We start from the raw sequence: 19,529 nt of genomic DNA on the forward strand, positions 1-19,529 counted from the left end.
TGGCTCAATTTTCCTGCTGCTCGTGCGGTGTACGTGTGATCGTAGGTAGCTGTGAATTGAAGAGACATGACCCTGAAGCGGTTCAGGCGAGTTTCGCCCTGGAACTGCAAGGAGACAAGTCCAGATGGGACTAGACCACTAACTTTCTAACTCTCTGCGCCTGCGCCGTTACGGGCGTATTGAATCAAAAAGACACGCCTGAATTCTGCGCTGAGGTTTTGCCGCGTTGACGTGTACCAGGGACCAATTGTTAAGGCACATGATAAGTGTACCAAGTCGATTTACAGGAAGTTGGAAATAAAAAATTTACACAATATGGGGATCGTTATACTGAGTAAAAATACAAAATAGGGGGGTGATAAGGGAAACACGATGGGCTTTTAACAGGAGAATCTCAAATGAAGGAATAAAAGGGGGATACAGCCCTGCAAATAGATTTTGCCATGCCTATTGTCATCATTCAGGTCGTAGTAGGAAGTGTAATCACTAAAAGAACACAGAGCTAACTGAACAAGGGATGGTCGGCCTAGCTAAGATGCTAATCAATAAATTGGTTGTCATAGGGTCAACCCGAGGTTTACTCTATTTAAGAAAACTGACTCCAAGGAAGATTATCATTAAGTCCCGTGACATTGGTGCCCAGGTGGAAAACCCAATGTTGTTCCTTTCCTAGGAGGCTGTTCTCTGATGGTGGTTGTTCTATGATTGTCCATTGCAGGTAATTTACTGTGTGTGTTTCAGACAGGTAGTGTGTCGCCATTTTCGTAGTACTCTTTTTACATTGGACATTGCTCTTATGTTCGCCGATGCGAATTTTGGCTGGACGTGATGTCAATCCCAAAGCATTCTAAACCACATGGGCACATTATCATTTAAATCACGTTCCGTCTGTTACAGTTGGTGAATTTTCTTTGCTCTCAATCACTGCCATTCCTGAATATGACCCATCTGCTGTTCTCGGACAGGTGGCATGTGCTACAGTTGCCACAAGGGTGGTGGCCTTGGACTGGTAGTAGGGTCGGATTGTGGGTGGTCATGACAGGGCTTGCGTGTGGTCGTGTATGGACCAGCATGTTCCTGAGGTTTCTACCCATCTTGTGAGCGGACAGTGGTTTCTCAAGGTTCAGGTTACCCCAATTTAGGATTTTCCAATGTCTGTTCAGAATTTTTGATACCCGGTTGGAATGGGTATTGTAGGTTGTCACGCAGATTGGTCTTGCCTCTGAATCTTTGGAAACGTTATCTTCCAAAAGGGCCTCCCTGTTGTTATTGCGCACCCTCTTCATTGCTCTGTCAATGATGGGGGCGGGATAGTTCCGGTGGGAGAGTTTGATCTTCAAAACTGAGGCCTATTTCTTTTGGTACGTTAGGCTTGTACAGTTTTTCCGGAGAAAAAAAGAAACTGCCCATAACGGACGATGACACCGGCAGAATCTGTCGTATAACAGAGACAGTTCTTTGCAGTGGGTTTGATGTGTGGTCTTCAATTATCCACCCTCCGAGTAAGTGTTCAGGTCCAGAAACACTTGTTGGTCCCGTGATGTGGTGCTGGTAAACTTGAGGAAGAAGTTCTGCTGGTTGAGCCACTCCATAAATTGTTCGGTTGATGGGATGTCCCCTTCCAAAATGATCATCTCATCGGCAATGTACCATCTTCCAGGTCTTAATCTTGTGCCTGAAAGGGTTATCCTGATGGAGAATTTTGCAAGTCTCCAGATGATGTACATAGAGACCAGCCAGGCTGGGAGAAAAAGTGCTCCCCATGCTGGTCCCATGGTTCTGTAAGTAAAGAGTGTCTTCATACTAGAAAAAGTTCTTGATTAGGGCCAAATTAATGCATTACTTTACTAGATTTCTTGGTGTTTGGTACTCCCAAGGGTTAGAAAAAAGAATATCCTCAATAATGTTGAGTGTTTCATCATGGGGCAGACTGGTGTACACCCTCTACATCGAGTCCCAAGAGTAGTTGTCGCTCAGGGTCAAAGGTCTGGTCTTGTAGTAGCTTTAGTATTGTTTTTGTGTATTTCAGGTAGGTGTTAGTTTGTTGCATCAGGGGCGGAGGAAGGCATCAGCAAATTTAGACAGGGGTTCCAAAATTTAGCCTATGCCCGAAATTATTGGGGCGGCCTGGTGGTTTTACCAGGTCTTTATGTATCTTGGGGATTGTGTAGAAACATGGGGTCATAGGTGATTTCTGGATCAGAAACTCAGCTCCTTTTTTGTGTGCCAGAGCTTTTTCCACCATCCCTGTGATCTGGATTCATAAGGATTCTGTGGGGTCTTGCTCTAGAATTGCGGAGTTCCTCATGTCTCCCAATAATCTCCTGCACTCATTGTCATAGGCCGTTGCCGTCTCGATTACTATTGCCCCACCCTTATCGGCTGGTTTGATGGTGATCTCTTTGTTGTTTGTAAACTGTTGTATGGCTTCCTTCTTCATTTTGGTGGCATTCTGAAAGGGAGTCTGGCCATCCGTGGTCATTTTGTCCTAGGTCTTCCATCACTGCCTTCTCAAACGTCAGTAGTTCCACTAGTAGTGAGGAGTCTGGTAAAGTGAAAGTTGAGTTGAGCCATAAGCCTGTGTCTGATGTTTCAGTTGCGGTGGTACTCTTCTCTTTGAAGAAAGGCCGTAGCTTAAGTTTCCTTATAAATTCTTGCATTTCGTCATGGATCTTGAATTGGCCCAGCCTGTTTGTGGGTACAAAACCCAAGCCTTTTTCTAGGACCCTTCTTTGAGTATCCATGAGTTTGAGTTCTATGATATTCACCACTGGTTGCCCCTCTTGCTGGTGGATGCCTGGTTGTTGAGTGAGCCCGCCAAGCTCCTTGTCGAGACCTGTTCTTACACTTACCAGTGCACATTGTTGCCTCTCCTGTTTCTGCCCAGTCTGGGTCCCGGGTATGATCCTAAAAAAGGTGGTGGCCCGTAGGAGCCATAATCGTAATCGGGTGCCCAATGTTGGTGTGCACCCCCCATTGGTGGAGGTCCATATGTATATTGTTGGAAAGCAAGGGGGCCTTGGTAGTTACCCCATCCTCTTTGTCTCAGATTATACCGTCTTTGGTATTGTTGATCTCCTCTCTAGTTCTTAGAAGAGTTCCTCTTGCTTAAGTAGGAACCGTTAGAACACGTGTCTGAGGTGTTGCTGTCTTGGTCACTGTTAAAGTCCTTTGGTACATAGTCATCCCTTGTGTATGGATAGGCCCTCTCATGGGTGAAGCTTTCCTTATTCTTTTTAAGTTTGTTGAACTTACTTTGTTTGAGAGTGATCTCAAACTCTGGCATTTGTTGATTTAGTTCTTCCACACGGTTTTTCAACACAGCATGGGATTGACAGGTCTTCAGTTGTACCTCCAACATTTGGATGTCTATTTTCAGATCTTGCTCTATCCGGGTGGCAGTCTTTATTATCCGAACTAACCAGTCTCTGGTACAGTGCCACGAAATGAGTGAACAGTCCTTTTTGAATATCTTATTGTTCTGAAAAATGAATGGTTTGTTACAAACAATCAGACCCTGAGGTGCCGCATTGGCCCTCAGGTATTCTGTCATGAAAAGGCCATGCAGTGCTGTTTTAACCTGCGTTCTTCTTAGGTTGGTAAGTTTGTTTCAGTCCGTCCAGGCACACTCTCTCTCCACTCCCTCCTCTGGTAGTTATGGTACTCCTTCTGATCCACTCTGGTCTAGAAATGTTCTGAGGAGAGGCCTGTGGATTCAACTTTTATGCAGGCCTGTTAAAAGGGGTAAGCCTTTTCCCATCCCCAAAGTTAGTGTTGGTCAGTTCCTTTTCCCTCTACTGGGTTTAGTGCCAGCCTAACTTGAGAGACAAAGTACAGGGAGGCCCATGTGTGAGCTGCATAGCCAGTGACAGTGTGGGCTTTCTTTGAAATCAGGGATGGACTGAGTACAACAATCCCCCCAGTCCATACTGTCAAGGAGAGGAAAAGGCCATGTGTCCACTCATATGGCAATGCATATAACCCCAGGGGAGCCACAAGGGGCAGGTGGCACTGGTCCCTGACAGAAAGGCACATTTGCTTTTGGCAGGAAAATGTCAACTTTCTAACAGTGTCTTTTCCAAAATGGTGATATAAAATGTGACTACCATTATAATGTATTGTGCAACAATATTAAAATGAGACCTTGAATTTAACTGAAGTTAAGTGTTATAGGGTGTTATAATGTAACTCATTGTTTTGGTATAGCAATGCCAGCTGTGCTATAGTCAAAACAGCATTTTACTGCTAGGAAATGTAAAACATTAAATATACATGTACTACCTTGTTAATGCAATGCGCCTCACCCAACGGGCATCTAAGGCCTACCTTAGTGGTGACTTCTAACTACTAAAAAGGACGGTTTAGTGCTGTTAAAAGGTTTATTTTGCAAGGCTGAAATGGCAGTTTAAAACATTATACCCAGACTGCAGGGGCAGCTTGGAGACTGGTTTTACAATGCTACTTTAGAGGGTGACACAATGAATGCTGAAGCCCCCTGATCATATTTAACTTAAATGCTCTGGGTACCATGTACTAGGGACATACAGGTAAACTAAATGTATCAATCAGGTATAGCAATGGTATCATGTTTAGAGAGAGGAGCAGAAGTGCTTTACCACTGGTTAGCAGGAGCAATGTGCACAAAGGCCTATTGCCAACAAAAACTGGTTCAGCAACAAACGGCAAAATCCTGGGCTGAATCTAGAGAAATGGCACATTTCCAACAATGTGGATTGTGTGATTGTACATATGCACCATTGTAACATTGCATCACTATACTCATGTATTATTATAGTACTATACAGTAACATAAAGATGTCTGGGGGTTTTGGATCACTTACATCCGTATGTCTCCTTCACCCTTGTCGGTTTCAATTCCCCCCCTTGCCTTCACATCACTCTCTCTCCCACCCCTTTCCCAGATATGATCCTTCTTTCCTTGTTTATTTCACTAAGAAGGTAGATTCTTATGGAAGTGTTGCTCCTTTGTGTATGTATGAATACCCAAGGGCTTTATACATTTCAAAATTGTGAACATTGTCCTCATTTGTATAATAATAACGCCATCAATCTGCCAATTGCTTACATTTCTTTTTTTTTCTTCCTACACGGTATTCTTTGCCAGTTATTGCAGGTGCCCAGGAAACTTGTTTGTGTGCTCAAGGTAACTGTGCAGCCGGCTGGGTTCAGTATAAAAATGCGTGTTACAGGAGATTCGATTCAAGGGTTTCTTGGCTTGCAGCAGAGGTAAGTCCTGCATGCATAGATTCGGAGGCCCATACTATATTCAAGACATTCACATAACCATAACAACTGGACCCTAAATCTGAAACCTTTTAAGATAGGATAAACCACAAGGAACCTCCCAATTCCTCCAGACCCTTCAAGCAAATATGAATTGAATTCCATGTTTCTGCTGCAGATTACATACACAAATAGCAATAGCTTTCTAACCCTAAACCTCATTAAATGTAGTCATCATATGTTGCATGAAACACAAATAACTTTGTCCAGTTTTTGATTGTTCGTTTGATTTGTGATTAGTGTTTAACAATATATTTCATGGCAATTTCACTCTGCAGAGTGCCCTCTAAGGCCACTTATCTCCTATGGTGGACTTCCCAGTTTGTTTTAAACCTGCAATTTTGAGTAACACATTATATGCCCTCATAACAGTTGGATGGATCCGTATCCCTACCATTCTGAGCGGCACTGGATGCATATCTGTTTCTAGTGGAGAAGTGTGGCTCACTGGTTAGAGGAGGCAGACCCAGATGCTGAGATCAGACCCGGGACCAGGGTTCAATTCCCGACGCGGCAGGGTCTTGAGCCCAAAATGTCCATGGACTTGGTAATTCTCGCTTCGGTGCCTACTCGAATCACAGGTTCACACTCTGCAACTCTGGGCAATAGCTTGCTTAATCTCCACTACGGCCTCCGCGGCGGGATGCCTGGCTTTCACCTTAGGAATACCCAGTAGGGGCTATCTCACAGGGAAAAACCAGGACGGGTTCCCAATGCAAAGCGCTTTGAGACCTGGCGGTGATATTGCGCTATATAAAAATCCATCCAACCCATCCAGTACCCCACATTATGGTTCCACACACGTGCATCTTCATTGACTCCAGTATTATTGAGTCCAGAACATAAGCAGAATACCTGGAGTCCTGTTTAATTTCCATTCTCTGTCTGATGACTTCATTACCCCTTTTTGAGCAGAGATAACATGGGCGGTATTGGGGTAGCGAGGAGCAAACGCTGGGGTAGTTTTTCATGCCCTGATGACACCTAATTGACGAATATGTGACCTATTTCTGCAAACAAATACCCCGCATACCATCACTCCGCAATTATCATTCCGCAAAGACGAACACCCTGCAAATTATCACAACGCAAACTTTTACAATGACTATGCCTTTACCACGCATGCCATTACAACGCAAAGGCATGCATGTTAAAGGTATAATCATTGTAAAAGTTTTAAAGGTAAGTGTGAGTACCCTACCCTACCCTAACCTACCCTACACCCTAATGTAGTACCAATGCACAACCCACCCTCGACACACAGTCCTTTTCCTACAATAACACTACCCAGCAAAACCCCCGACACTACCATAAACCACTTTTTTTCCCTACACAAACACTACAACACTACCTAATGCACTACCCCTACTCGACCCTACACTACACAAACTCTACAACACTACCCTAAACCCTAAAACACTACCCCCTGCATGACCCTACACTACACAAACACTACAACACTACCCTAAACCCTATAACACTACCCCAGCATGACCCTACACTACACAAACACTACCCTAAACCCTAAAACACTACCCCTGCATGACCCTACACTACACAAACAAATCAACACTACCCTAAACCCTAAAACACTACCCTCAGCATGACCCTACACTACACAACCACCACACCACTACACTACACTACACAAACACTACATTACACTACACTGCACAATCACTTCCCTAGTACGACCCCCCCACCCCTAAAAAAAAGAACCCAAACGCCCTTACCTCTCTCTTGTCGTGGTTCCACACTCCTCCTGGTTCCATCTTCTGTTTTTTTTCACAAAGCGTGTGCATTTACCAAGCATGCCTTTACAACGTAATTCGTTGTAAAGGCATGCGTGGTAAATGCACACGCGTTGTGAAAAAATGCGGAGTGTTGGTATGCGAGGTCAATGACCTCGAGGAGTGATGGTATGCGGGCAGAAAGTCAGTGGAAAAACAGATGCGGAGTAAACGATGATTACCCTGATTGACTCCCATGAATGCATTGCTGCCAAAAATAATGCATCTCCACATGTATAACAACTAATGTGAATCCATCCATCAACCCTGATGTAAACACAGAAGGCTGGAGTCTGTGATCTGATACTTGGTGGGTCAAATATCTCATGAGGTTTCACAGAAGCATCTACATTTGAGAATGGGGTTAACATTAAAGAATGAATTCATTTTAACAAAATTAAATAGATATGCTGGGAAACATTAAAGTTTCAGTATACACTGTATAGTTTCTGTAAGCTTTTTTAGATGTTGTGGTGGAAGCATGGTGGACCAGTGTAAGTTCAATCATTGATGTTTCTGAAATATCCATACAGTATTATACCATGACCTCTACCACTTTCAGCTTGTGCTCTGGCATACAGAAAATGGCACTTGCTCAGTAGAAATAACGCTATCAAGTTAAAGCACAATTTGATGCCAGCAAATTAAGAATAGTAGTAACTGGAAAACTTACTATGAAGCTATGGTGAACATGTCAAACCTTAAGTAGGTGACTCATGTATGACCAAACCAAAAATGTGCTCAACATCTCTTTAAGCATGCTATTGCACCATTTTGTTTCAGTGAGTTCTATATGACAGAATGAAAACTTGTTCTGTAAAGAAGTTTCACTGTAAGAAATTGTTTGATTAGTTGCAAAGCATGTGAGTCTTTCACAAGATATAGTCCTCAAACGTCCTCTTATTAGAAACCAAGCACGTCATTGAAGTACTTGATTCTCTCAGTGTAGTGAAACACAGCAGTCCAAGGCCAGTGTTCTTTCTATTAAAAAGGAATATACTTGTATTACACTACTGAATACAATACATTACATTACAAACATATGCATACATGTAGGTGGAAATATATTTGGTGATGCTTCCATATCACTTGCAACCTTAGTGGTTTCTGAACCCAATAATTGACAATTCCATCCACCTATCGGGGATGTAGCAGCACAATATAAGGGAGTGTAATTACACAGAAGCCAAGCTTGCTAATTTTTAATGGTGTCACCAAATGAATAATACCAGTCACTTGTTATAAGGTAACATTACAGAACTATTAGAATCACTAGGAGGAATACCAGAATGCAGTAGGTATAATATTGAACTTTGCTTTTTCAAAGTTTTAAATTATGTATTAAAATTTGTTGGAAATAAGGTGTGTGGAGGGCAGATCATGCACCCTGTCCAAGTAGGAGCCACAATGCTAGTCAGGATAAATCATAACACAATCTAAATTATCCTCTGCTCACCCTCTGGTAGCTTAGACAGAGCAATTAGGCTTATTTGAAGAGGCAATGTGTAAAGAGGTTGTATGCACCACGTAAACAGTAAAACAGTGAAACAGTGGAAACAATGACAAAATAAGCCATTACAGCTTAGAAACATGAATTAAGAATTTATAAATAAGACAAGACAAAAACAAAGAAAATCCACTATGTAGAAGTTGGGATATGAATTTTGAAGGAATGAATGTCAAAGTAACGCTTAGAAGCAAATAGCTCTTAAAGTGTTAACTTGTTGTGCCGGACCGAGATTAAGTCAAAAGTTCAGGTAGACCATGAGGGAGTGACAGCCGGATGCAGGCACCGACTTAGGCCTGCTGAAAAAAAGTACTTTGATAATAGGTTTGCATGGACAGAGATGGGGTGCAGCCAAGTGATGCCTTTGTGTTCTCTGATGCAACATGGGCGATGCGACGAGGCCTGTGAGCAAAGCATCGGTCATGCATTGCAGCGAGAATAAGTGCGATGGGATAACTCCAGGTGTAATGTGCCGACCTGATTCCAGCGGCAGCAGATGACACATAGATAACACTGCAACAGGCCCCTAGGTCCAGGCCCAAGGGTCCAGGACTGGGTTAGCACCTCTTGGCAGGACAGATTCACCAGCAGATGAGCCTAAGGGTTGGAAAAGGAGAGGTCTAAGTCTTTTGTGTCCTCAAGACAATCATGAGGCAAGCCAGCAAACCCTTACAGTCACTCTGGGTTCAAGTGATGCAGTTCCAGTCCTCTCAACCAGTCAGAGAGAGAGTGGAAGCAGCAGGGCAACACAGCAAGGGAAGAGGTCAGCAACCAGAAGATCCAGCAGAGTGGCAACCCTTTAGCAGCACAGTGGTTAATTTTCTTCCTGACAAGGAAGTCACAGGTTCTCAAGTGTACTACTTTCTTTGGGTAGGAGACCCAGTACTTACACCCAAATGTGCCTGTGAAGTGAAGGTGAATTCAAAGAGGGGTCTTTGAAGTTCACAAATTCCTCTCTTCACAGCTTGGGCTTCATGCTCGCTCAGTGAAGGGTAATCAGCCCTTTATGTGGGGTCTGCCCACTACCTATTGGATTGTAAGTGTCAGCCCTTCTCCCCAACCTGCCCAGGAAGAGCCATCGGACTGCAGATGTATGTAGCTGGGTACTCAGACACACATCCTGCTTGTGTTTGTGGCTGTTTAGAGGGAACGTACAGAGAGTAGCTGTCACCCACCCCAAATTTGTATTGGAGGCAGCCTGTACGGCACACAGCTAGGAGCAGAGAAATGGCCACTTTCTAAAACAAGCATTTCTAAAATACTAATGGTAATTCCAACACTACCAGTAAAGAGGATGTATCCTTGCAATTCCAAATATATAAACCATAATGCAGATACATATTTAAATACGCCGACGGCCTATGAGAAGTGATGCATCTTGAGGGATCCTATAAGATTAGTTGGCTATCAAATATAAAAAAGTTCCTCATAGCATTGGGATTCAGTGCAGCCTGGGACTCAGGGACTCCGCTGACCAAGTCAGTCATTAAAAGTGCGTACTGGTCTTGGATTGACAGTCAGGAGACTAGAAACCCTACCCTAGGTAGGCTCACTGATGAGTTTCGCTTGCATAAACAGGTTCCAAGCCTAGAATCCTATTTAGATTTTATTCAGAAACCCAGAGATAGGGCTCTTTACATCCAGTTTAGATTGGGCACACTTCCTGTCCGTGAACACACTAGCAGTTGGAAGCCTCCCTACCAGACACACTCATCTTGCCCACACTGCGATGGAGTGGCTGAAAGCATCGCGCACCTTGTGTTTGCATGTATTGCATATACTAATCCAAGGAAAAAATGGTTGAATCCTATTTGTTGGCAATTAGGAGCCAGGAATCACCGCGAAGCACTGAGAATACTGTGAAAGGATACTGATACTACTCTGGCTTGTGGTGTGGCCAAATTTCTCAGCTGGGCATGGGTGATTAGATTAAAAAAGTTATGTCCCGGATGAAGATTCTTTTTAAACTTTGTTTTACTTCGCTTCAAAGCTGAAACAGTTTAATCTACTTTTAAACCATGTATTGCGTGTTTTTACCTTGATGAATTGTTATTTATTGATTGTATAATTATATATAAGAGGCAAGGAGAAAGGAAAAGGGAAAGTTGTATCACCTAGTTGTGTTTTTATTTTTCCCTAATATGGTACCCCTGTCCAAAATGTTATACTTTGTACCTTTTTCACATAATTTGTAAAATGCTTTTATGATATATTTATATCAAAATAAAGCTTTGATGATGATAATGAGATACTTTTTTTATATCTGAAATTATAGCTTAAAAGCGTGTTAAGGAATTTCCAGTGTTACCCGATGCGAGAAGTAGGCCTCACAATAGTGAAAACGAATTGAGCTGTTGGTCACTACCATGACATGTAAAACCTAAGAGTACATGTCATTCCTTTTACTTACACAGCAACCCGCCCTTAGAGCTACCTAGAGCCTACAATTGGGGTGATGCAGATGTAACAAAGGTAGAGTTATAGGGCTGGCAAGTAACTTTCAATGCCAAAGGGAAGTGACAGTAAATTCCACTTGCAGGCCATGCAATCACTGGCTTGAGACACGGTTAACGGGGTACTTATGTCGATGGCACAATCAGTGCTACCGGTCTACTAGTTGCATGAAATGTACAGGTCTAGTGCGCATGTAGTGCACTTTTCTAGGAACTCAAAAGTAAATTAAACATGCTAATTACAATTAAGTAATATTAGCATGGTTGGGGGGGACAGCACAAGCACATTAGCACTATTTGGCAGTGCTAAAGTGTGCAGAGTCTTAATTCCAGCTAAAAAAAGGTTATAAATGTAGGAAGGAAGATAAAAGGCTGTCAGGTCTACCAAAGTTCAACACATGTATCAGTCTTTGTTTTATATTGCCCAAACTGCCATCTAAACTATACAAGGGGTCATTGGATTTCAGAACCTAAGAGCAGAAGCTTCACCTTTCTTGGGGTTCAATTCAATTGCCTGGGAGAGGTAGGTTTGGTATTGTTAAACAATTCCAGGAAGGTGAAGTCCCTCACAGCACAAGAACATAACATTGGTGGAGCCTGTGTCCCTCTTTTTTTTCAAATCAAATGTTATTGTTTTTTGTTTCATGCAAAAAAAGGACCCAGATGGTCCATGTACATACATGGGACTTTGCAGGATGAGACCCCAAAAACATGTAAAATCAAAACGTATGCACAGAAAGCCCCCGGCAACCTCCCCTCCAACTCCAATGCAGTGTCTAAAATCTCATACAGTGTCAGTTCAAGATCTCATTTCAATACCCAGTATTTCTTGGCTATAGTGTCTGAGGTCAGCATATAATTGTAGTGCTGTGGCACCAAGAACAAGCCCGGAGAATCTGCCCACCTCTACCAAATCTTCTGATGTTTCTGAGGGGAGTTCTCTAGCCTGAATTACTGTATTTTGAGTCCCGCACTTCCATGCTCCCAGAGACTGCGACACACTGGTCTTCCACTGTCGAGTCCAATGGCGTTTATAATGATTCCCGCCTATTCCCTCACTGATATGGAGGAGAAGCAGTTTTGGGACAAATGGAAGGGGCCATGCTAGAACTGCACCCAAAAAGACACCACCCCCTTCCAGATCATGTCAATGCACTGAAACTTCACAAAATATGTATGAACATGCCTTCCTCTGCCTAACAATAGAGGCATGTGAAAGATCCTATGAGACCCAGGAGCCAAAGGTGGATTCTCGTATAGTATGCTATATGTAAATATTTTGATTGGATCAGTTTCAGGCGGAAAGATATCGCCACTCCACCAGTGGCCTGTTGAGCCTCTGTCCAATCATCTGCGTCTACATTGTCAATGTTGGTTTGCCATGCCACTCAGAGGGCATACATCATAGTGGAGCTGTTAGTGACCAAGGAGTGATTCATTCTAAATCACTCATTAGGAGGTTGTCCTCTAGCAGGCTCAATTCTGGGAGATCTAAAAGGTTTCACAGATAGTAGGAGATAGCATCACACAGCTGCAAGAATTTGTAAAAGTCGTTGCATTGCATCATGAATTCAGATAGGAGCTCCTGGAATGATTTAAGCATGATGAAGGTCGCCCAGTGAAGAGATGGCAATATGCGCCTGCCCCTAGAAGCCCATCAGCTTTGCTACCTGTGGGAAGATGATGCCCCTCCACAGTGGTGTCTTCTGCGTCAAGCGCCCCCACCAGACCATTTTGCAAAGGGACTGTCTCCATACATGCACCACTACTATTGTCATTGGAAGGAGGGAACCCATGTGCTTCCCTCTATAAAGTAGGTCTAGTCCAGAGATATCACCCATCACCCTCCTCTCGCTGGCATAGGCTGGGTCATCCCACAGACTAAACAACCAATCATTAAGGATCTGCAAGTGGTAGACATCATAATATGATTAAAAATATGCAGCGAATAAACCAGGTGAGGCATGAGAGCCATCCATCCATTAACCCGGGCCTTAGGGAGAAGTTCGATCTCAATGTTAAGTAGAGAGATTGGGAAATATTAAGAATGAGCAACCAGTGGATGCCCCAGATTAGCAAACACAATGACTTCAGCATGTCTCCAATCTGGGGGAAGTCCTTTCTCTGTAATTGCTGGATGGAATGCCTCCAGCAGGTATTCCCCCAATTGCGGCATATAGGCTTTGAGGAATTCGCTGGTAAGACAATTAGGTCCAGGGGCCTTCCCGTTAGTTTCTCTTCTGTAAGCAGCTCATACATGCGAAGACAAAAAAAAGTGCATTCCATAGCATCACTCTCCTGATCGAGAAAGCCCTTCCTCCCTTTCTGGCCTTGGAAAACCGGGGAACACATAATAGGTGCTTGAAATCTGATCTAAGACTGCTCACCAATTGATACAGGAGGAGTCTCTTTCTGAGGTATCTAGGTCCAATGTTTTGCATTGCCTGAAAAGCAAGTGTCAAGGCCTTGAATTTAATGCGCTTTGCAACCGGAAGCCAGGGAAGGAGCTTAATATGAGGAGAAATGTGCTGACAGAACGCCAATCTGTGAATAAGTCTTGCTGCCGAGTTCTGAATCATCTGAAGTCTGTGAATCAGATAGCTGGGAAGTTCCAGGTACAGACTATTTGTATAATCTAGATGAGATGTCACCGTCGCATGAACTACTCTTTTGCCTAGAGTCCTCTGGCAAAAGGAGCAAGGTCTCAGCTTGCCAAAGCAGACCGATGAGCCATGGTGTATGTGGGATTCAAAGGATAGAGTGGAGTCCCACTTGACACCCAGATTTCTAGCTTCCTTAGCCGGACAGGGCAGATTTCCTAAGTCAGCCGGCACCCAGAGTTCTGCGGGAGGGGGGAGGGCTGACCAAAGAACATGATCTCTATCTTGTCAGCATTTAATTTCAGCCTGTTGTTGTTCATCCAGCTGGTGATGTCTTTCAGGCAACGCGTTAATCTAGCAAATTAGTCCCTTGACTGATCCTTAAAAAAGAATATCAGCTGTGTATCATCTGCATATGAAACAACCTTTAACTCCCAGGTGTCAATCAGATTGAAGAGTGGTACCAAGTAGATATTAAAGCGCAGGGGGCTTAGTGCTGAACCATGTGGTACCCCCACCTTAGCGACTTAGGTGATGATTGATATGGTGGGAGAAATACACTTTGAGTACGATTCTGAAGGTAGGACTGAATACAAGCAAGGGCTCTGCCCTGGACACCAATCTGTTGAAGCCTATTTAGCAGTACGGAATGAGTAACCAAGTCAAAAGCCTTGACAGATCCAAAAGGATCAGCATAGCCAAAGCTCCTGCATCCATTGATATTCTTATATACTCTGCCACCTCCGCCAAGGCTGTTTCCATGCTATATCCTGTGCGTAAGCCTGACTGAGTGTCGTGAAGGATATCATGGTCGTCGATATACTTTGTGAGTTGGCCCTGCGTTATTTTTTCTAACATTTTTGCCAGATCCGGCAACAGAGAAATAGGGCGATAATTCCCAAGCTCCTTGGGTTACATTAGTTTTTTTCAAGAGAGGCAGAAGGAGCGCCTGTTTCCAGACATTAGGAAAGGTGCCCATGGACAATGAGGTATTCCAGATGAAATTCAGTGCTGGATTAAACCAGTGAGCAAGTAATCTAAAAATCTTGGGAGGACAAGGGTCGATGGGAGACCCCGATTTACACCTCAAGGTTTAGACCTCAAGGTTTCAGCCAAGGATTCTTGTGGGGAAAAATTGGCAATCTCCGTAAAGGTGCCATCGGACATACTGGTTATTGGAGCCTAGGGAATCAATAAAGACACTTCAAATGGGAAATAAGAGCATACATGCTTAATCTTCTTCTCGAAGAAGTTGGAAAGATTAGAACATAACCCTAAAGAGGGCAGGATTTTCCCTTCGGCCACAACAGGGTTAGTAAAGGATCTGACGATCCTGGAAATCTCTTTGCTTGAGTGCTCTGCACCCTCAATCTGTCTAACAAACTTCTCTTTCCTGGCCGCTGCTATCATTTTACAAAGTTTTTTTGGAGCTATCTCATACTCTTGCTTCGCTACTTGAGTATACTCCATCCTCCATCGCCTTTCCAATCTCTTACATCCACTTTTGCCCCTTCGGAGATCCTCCAAAACCAAGGTGACTGAGGGGGACTCTCTGAGATTTAGGAGTTTTTAATGAGCCACCTCGTCAAGTGAAGCAGAGATCCTAGCATTAAACAGTACTCCATATGTGTTAAGATCCCCGAAGTGTGGTTGGCCACCGTTAGTAATCATTGGACCCACTGGGCCCGATTCACAGAACTAACTTAAGACAAAATCCTAAACGTACCACCATTTTGGTATTCACAGAAGGCACTTACTCATTTTGGTATTCACAGAAGGCACTTACTCATTCCGGTATTCACACTTTAGGAGTAGTAAACATTAAGACTTTTGGTATTCACAGAAGGCATTTAGGAGTCCTAAAGTTAGGAGTCCTAACTTTACTACTCCTAAATTGAGAAAAATCCTAACTTTAGGACTTTCGGTATTCACAGAAGGCATTTGGGAGTCCTAAAGTTAGGAGTCTTAACTTTACAACTCCTAAACTGAGAAAAATCCTAACTTTAAGACTTACGGTATTCATAGAAGGCATTTAGGAGTCTAAAAGTTAGGAGTACTAACTTTACAACTCCTAAACTGAGAAAAATCCTAACTTTAAGACTTTCAGTATTCACAGAAGGCATTTAGGAGTCCTAAAGTTAGGACTCCTAACTTCTGTGAATACCGAAATGAGTAAGTGCCTTCTGTGAATACCTAAATTAGTAAGTGCCTTCTGTGAATACCAAAATGGTAGTAAGTTTAGGATTTTGACCTTCAAACCCACTCTTCCGTTCACTCCTGAACCCGCAGAAGGATTCTCAGAGGACTGCCTGCTGCTGTGACCTGCTGTGCACTCTGTTAGACTGCTTTGATGTAACTGGAAGGACTGGTTTGCTGCTTAGAGCCTGCCTTGAATCCTCCAATGGTAGCTATCCTGTTTAGCGCTGCATCTTCACCAGAACCACAGAACTACAAGAATGCCTCCAAGTACTAGTTTGGTGGTCTCCTGATTTAAGCAACAGGGGCAGAAAAGGCTCCCAGAATCTTTAACATGTACCTAGGCTGACCCAGTGTGATTCATAAACCCCCAGTTTTGGACCCTCGGTTGTACTGCTAAAGGTACCCAGATAGCCAAATCTCAAAACTGAGAACTTAAAACATTTTTGCCAAAAACTTCACTGGGTGCCAGAAGACTGGGTCCAACCTGCGCTCCTATGTGTCATAGGTGTATTGACAGTCAGATTGTCATTGCAGATTTTCCAGCTATGTTCTCCTCTGCAGCAGCAACCCTGTTTAGAAGTCCCTTTTCAAAGGGGTATCTGGCCTCATGTAGCTGCCTTCATCTATAGCTCTCTGTCTCTTCCAGCTGAAGATGTTTGACTTCCAAAAAGAGAGAAAGTCTAAACATATAGGTTTTCACAACAGGTTCGATCCAGGGCCCCCAACAATGACACTCCCTCATCTGGCACCTCCTACAGCCTTGCCCTCCTGTGCTTTACCTTCTCTGAGCATTCTTCTCAAAACTGCTTCTAGGTACGTAGGTAAGCTGATTGAGCCCAATCCACTTCTTGTATCCAACCGCACTCCATCGCGGTTGGCCATATTTTGGGGTTTTAACTTGATCTTGCTGAACTAGATTTCCAGGGTTGCTCTTTGATCTTTTAGCTGTTCGTTTTCACTAAAAAACAAATTCAAATCTCTTGCTCTACTGATTTCATTTTTGTTGTTTTAGTGTCAAATAATTTATTAAAATGTACTCGCCTTTTCTCAATTTGTGTTGAATTTTTCTTGTGTTGTGATTTCACATTATCACTGTTTGTGTGCTGCATAGAGATTACCTATAAATTAAGCCTGATTTCTTCTTGGACGAAGCACAGGTTAATTTAGTGACTTTTTGTGGTTCGCCCTGCAAGGGATTCTGGATGTTGCTTGACCTGGACTCACACCCTAGTCAACCAACCACTCAATTTCTCACAGTAGCCCCATGAACTACACGGAGCACGATTGTGTGTGGATGGGATTCTTTGTGAAAGAGCAGAATGCCTTCACTCACAGTAAAGTTACACAATGGCTGAAGTTTGCTGATTCCTTTGCCCTATGCTGTTTGCTGTAGTGGCCAGAAGATAAATGAGCTACTTAACTCTTAGTAGGGGAAGTAGCCCTACACCATTTGAAGGGTAACATTTAATTATCCCTCTCGGTGTAACAATACAATCTTTAAGACAGTCTTAGGTCATAGCACAGAATCTATGTTGGCCCATGACTAAGAACTGGTACCAAGGGTGCACATATTTCTGCTGCTGGATTTTTCTGTCCCAACACATGATGTATTAATAATCGTATTATATGTATGATACCTCAGTAAATTTTCTATCATTAGTTACATCAATAGCAAAACTTTGAGAAAATTAGCAAATAATGTTATGCTTTTAAGCAACTATTTTATGATTAAATGAAAAAGGTATTGGTATCACCATATCATCAATGACGTCAACAAATATGCTATTAAACATATCATGGGCTCAAGTTATGGTCAGTGCACTCAACTTTAACAGGCATTCTACAATTGTTTTTAGGTTCAGTTCAGTAGCTATCTATCTATCTATCTATCTATCTATCCATAAAAATAAATCTCAAGATAGATAGAATGACAGACAGACAGACAGACAGACAGACAGACAGACAGACAGACAGACAGACAGATAGATAGATAGATAGATAGATAGATAGATAGATAGATAGATAGATAGATAGATAGATAGATAGATAGATAGATCAGTATTGTCATTTCACTGATCTTTGTAAATCTTTTGTAAATCAGTGGTATATTATCTGGGGCCTGGCTCATGCTCATTTAAACTGACAAGAAACAAGTTAATACATCATTAAAACTTTGTTTATTTTCATTTTAAGGCAGCATGCCTTGCTATCAATTCTCACCTTGCCTCTATCCATTCCAATGAGGAAAATGATTTTGTGCATACTTTGATGGGTAAACCAAGCAACCCGTCCAACGGAGAAGCATACTGGATTGGTGCACATGACACATTCCAGGTGAGTGACTGCTAGTCAGAGTCAAACTGTATGCAATTCTGACATATTTTCCATCTCTACTTTCTGACACAATTTACATGTGAGCCCTTATTACAGGCTGAGATGAAATTCCGGTGCATATAATAATTTCTCAGAATTACAAATTATGCGTTTACCGTCAATCCTTTGATGATGGGTTTTCCAGCTAATTCCCATTCTTATAATAATCTTTCACATTGTCCATGTGAAGGAGTCCCCGATCAATATACCAAAGCATTTTCAGTTTTTTTACATTTGTATAAGCAGCAGATACACCGTATTTTAGTTCCTTTCTTACGCAGTAGGGGTGAACTGCACAGTAAAGATGTGTTACACTTTTTACAACGGCTCTATAAACCCAGTGTATAACATAATGGCCTCTTTTCTTTGGGCAGCCTCGCTATCTAAGAAAGAACTTAATTGGCTTGATGAAGCAAATGTGTAGGTTCAATTAGTCTATGTAATCAGGTGTGTGTTAACTAAATTAGGAAATATTAATGTGCTCCATCAGTATTCCAATGTTTTTATATGATCCCTTTGCCCTGTTATTATCTGTGATGATTTGTACATGCTTACTGATTTTGCTGCTAATGGATACATGATTTAGCACTTTGAAATTGTAGGTATTCATGTGCTAGATATGCTGGATCGCTTTTACCTTTGAACGTATTCTGGCATTTGGTTGAAACAGTGGATGTACTGTTTTAGCTGTAATGTTTTTACTAATCTAACTGTGTGACTTTTATGAGATGGAAACATTGTGAAAAAAGTTGGACTTGACTTAATGCTATTTTCTTTGCTGAGTATATTTCAACACAAAATCCTGGTGAAATGTGCATGCCAAATGCAGACTAGGGCCAAATACTACGCAGGAATGATTGTGGATTTTCTGATTCACATGCATTTGCCAACTCACACCATGCCACCATTTGTTACTTTAGGTGTGCCCCCTTCATAAACTCATCAAAAATGAGGTGATAGATTGAATGCTTGAATTCGTCTCAGGTGGTATTCCAGCACCTATGCGGATTGCGGTCTACTCAGCAGATCGCACGACCGATCCATGTTCACGGGACTTTGACGGTACTCAGTCATTGCCATCACGGTTCCCACACCAGGAGTCAGGCAGCGGATCTCCAGACCCTGCCCCTTCAACTTTACTTCCCACTTTCTCCTTCGAAGCCAGGATGGGACTCAGTTCCTGTGCTAATTCATGTTCCCATACCGAGAGTCAGGCAGCGGATCGTTGGACCCTGCCTCTTCAATTTTTTAATCAATTTCCCAACAATTTCCATCACAACCAGAATGGGGCTCCATTCCTGGA

General features: G+C 42.7%; 1 protein-coding gene across 1 annotated transcript in view; it reads left to right on the forward strand.

Annotated features, from left to right (window-relative positions):
- LOC147734863 (galactose-specific lectin nattectin-like) overlaps positions 1 to 19,529 on the forward strand; it is an 89,816-nt gene that overhangs the window by 36,024 nt on the left and 34,263 nt on the right. Inside the window, exons 3-4 of the mRNA XM_086953655.1 lie at positions 5,126 to 5,247; positions 18,047 to 18,187. Of these exons, the coding sequence (XP_086809781.1) occupies positions 5,126 to 5,247; positions 18,047 to 18,187 (263 nt within the window). The remainder of the gene's footprint in view (positions 1 to 5,125; positions 5,248 to 18,046; positions 18,188 to 19,529) is intronic.

The sequence above is a fragment of the Lissotriton vulgaris genome, chromosome 1_2 (assembly GCF_964263255.1).
Source record: "Lissotriton vulgaris chromosome 1_2, aLisVul1.2, whole genome shotgun sequence".
Taxonomy (NCBI): Eukaryota; Metazoa; Chordata; class Amphibia; order Caudata; family Salamandridae; genus Lissotriton; species Lissotriton vulgaris.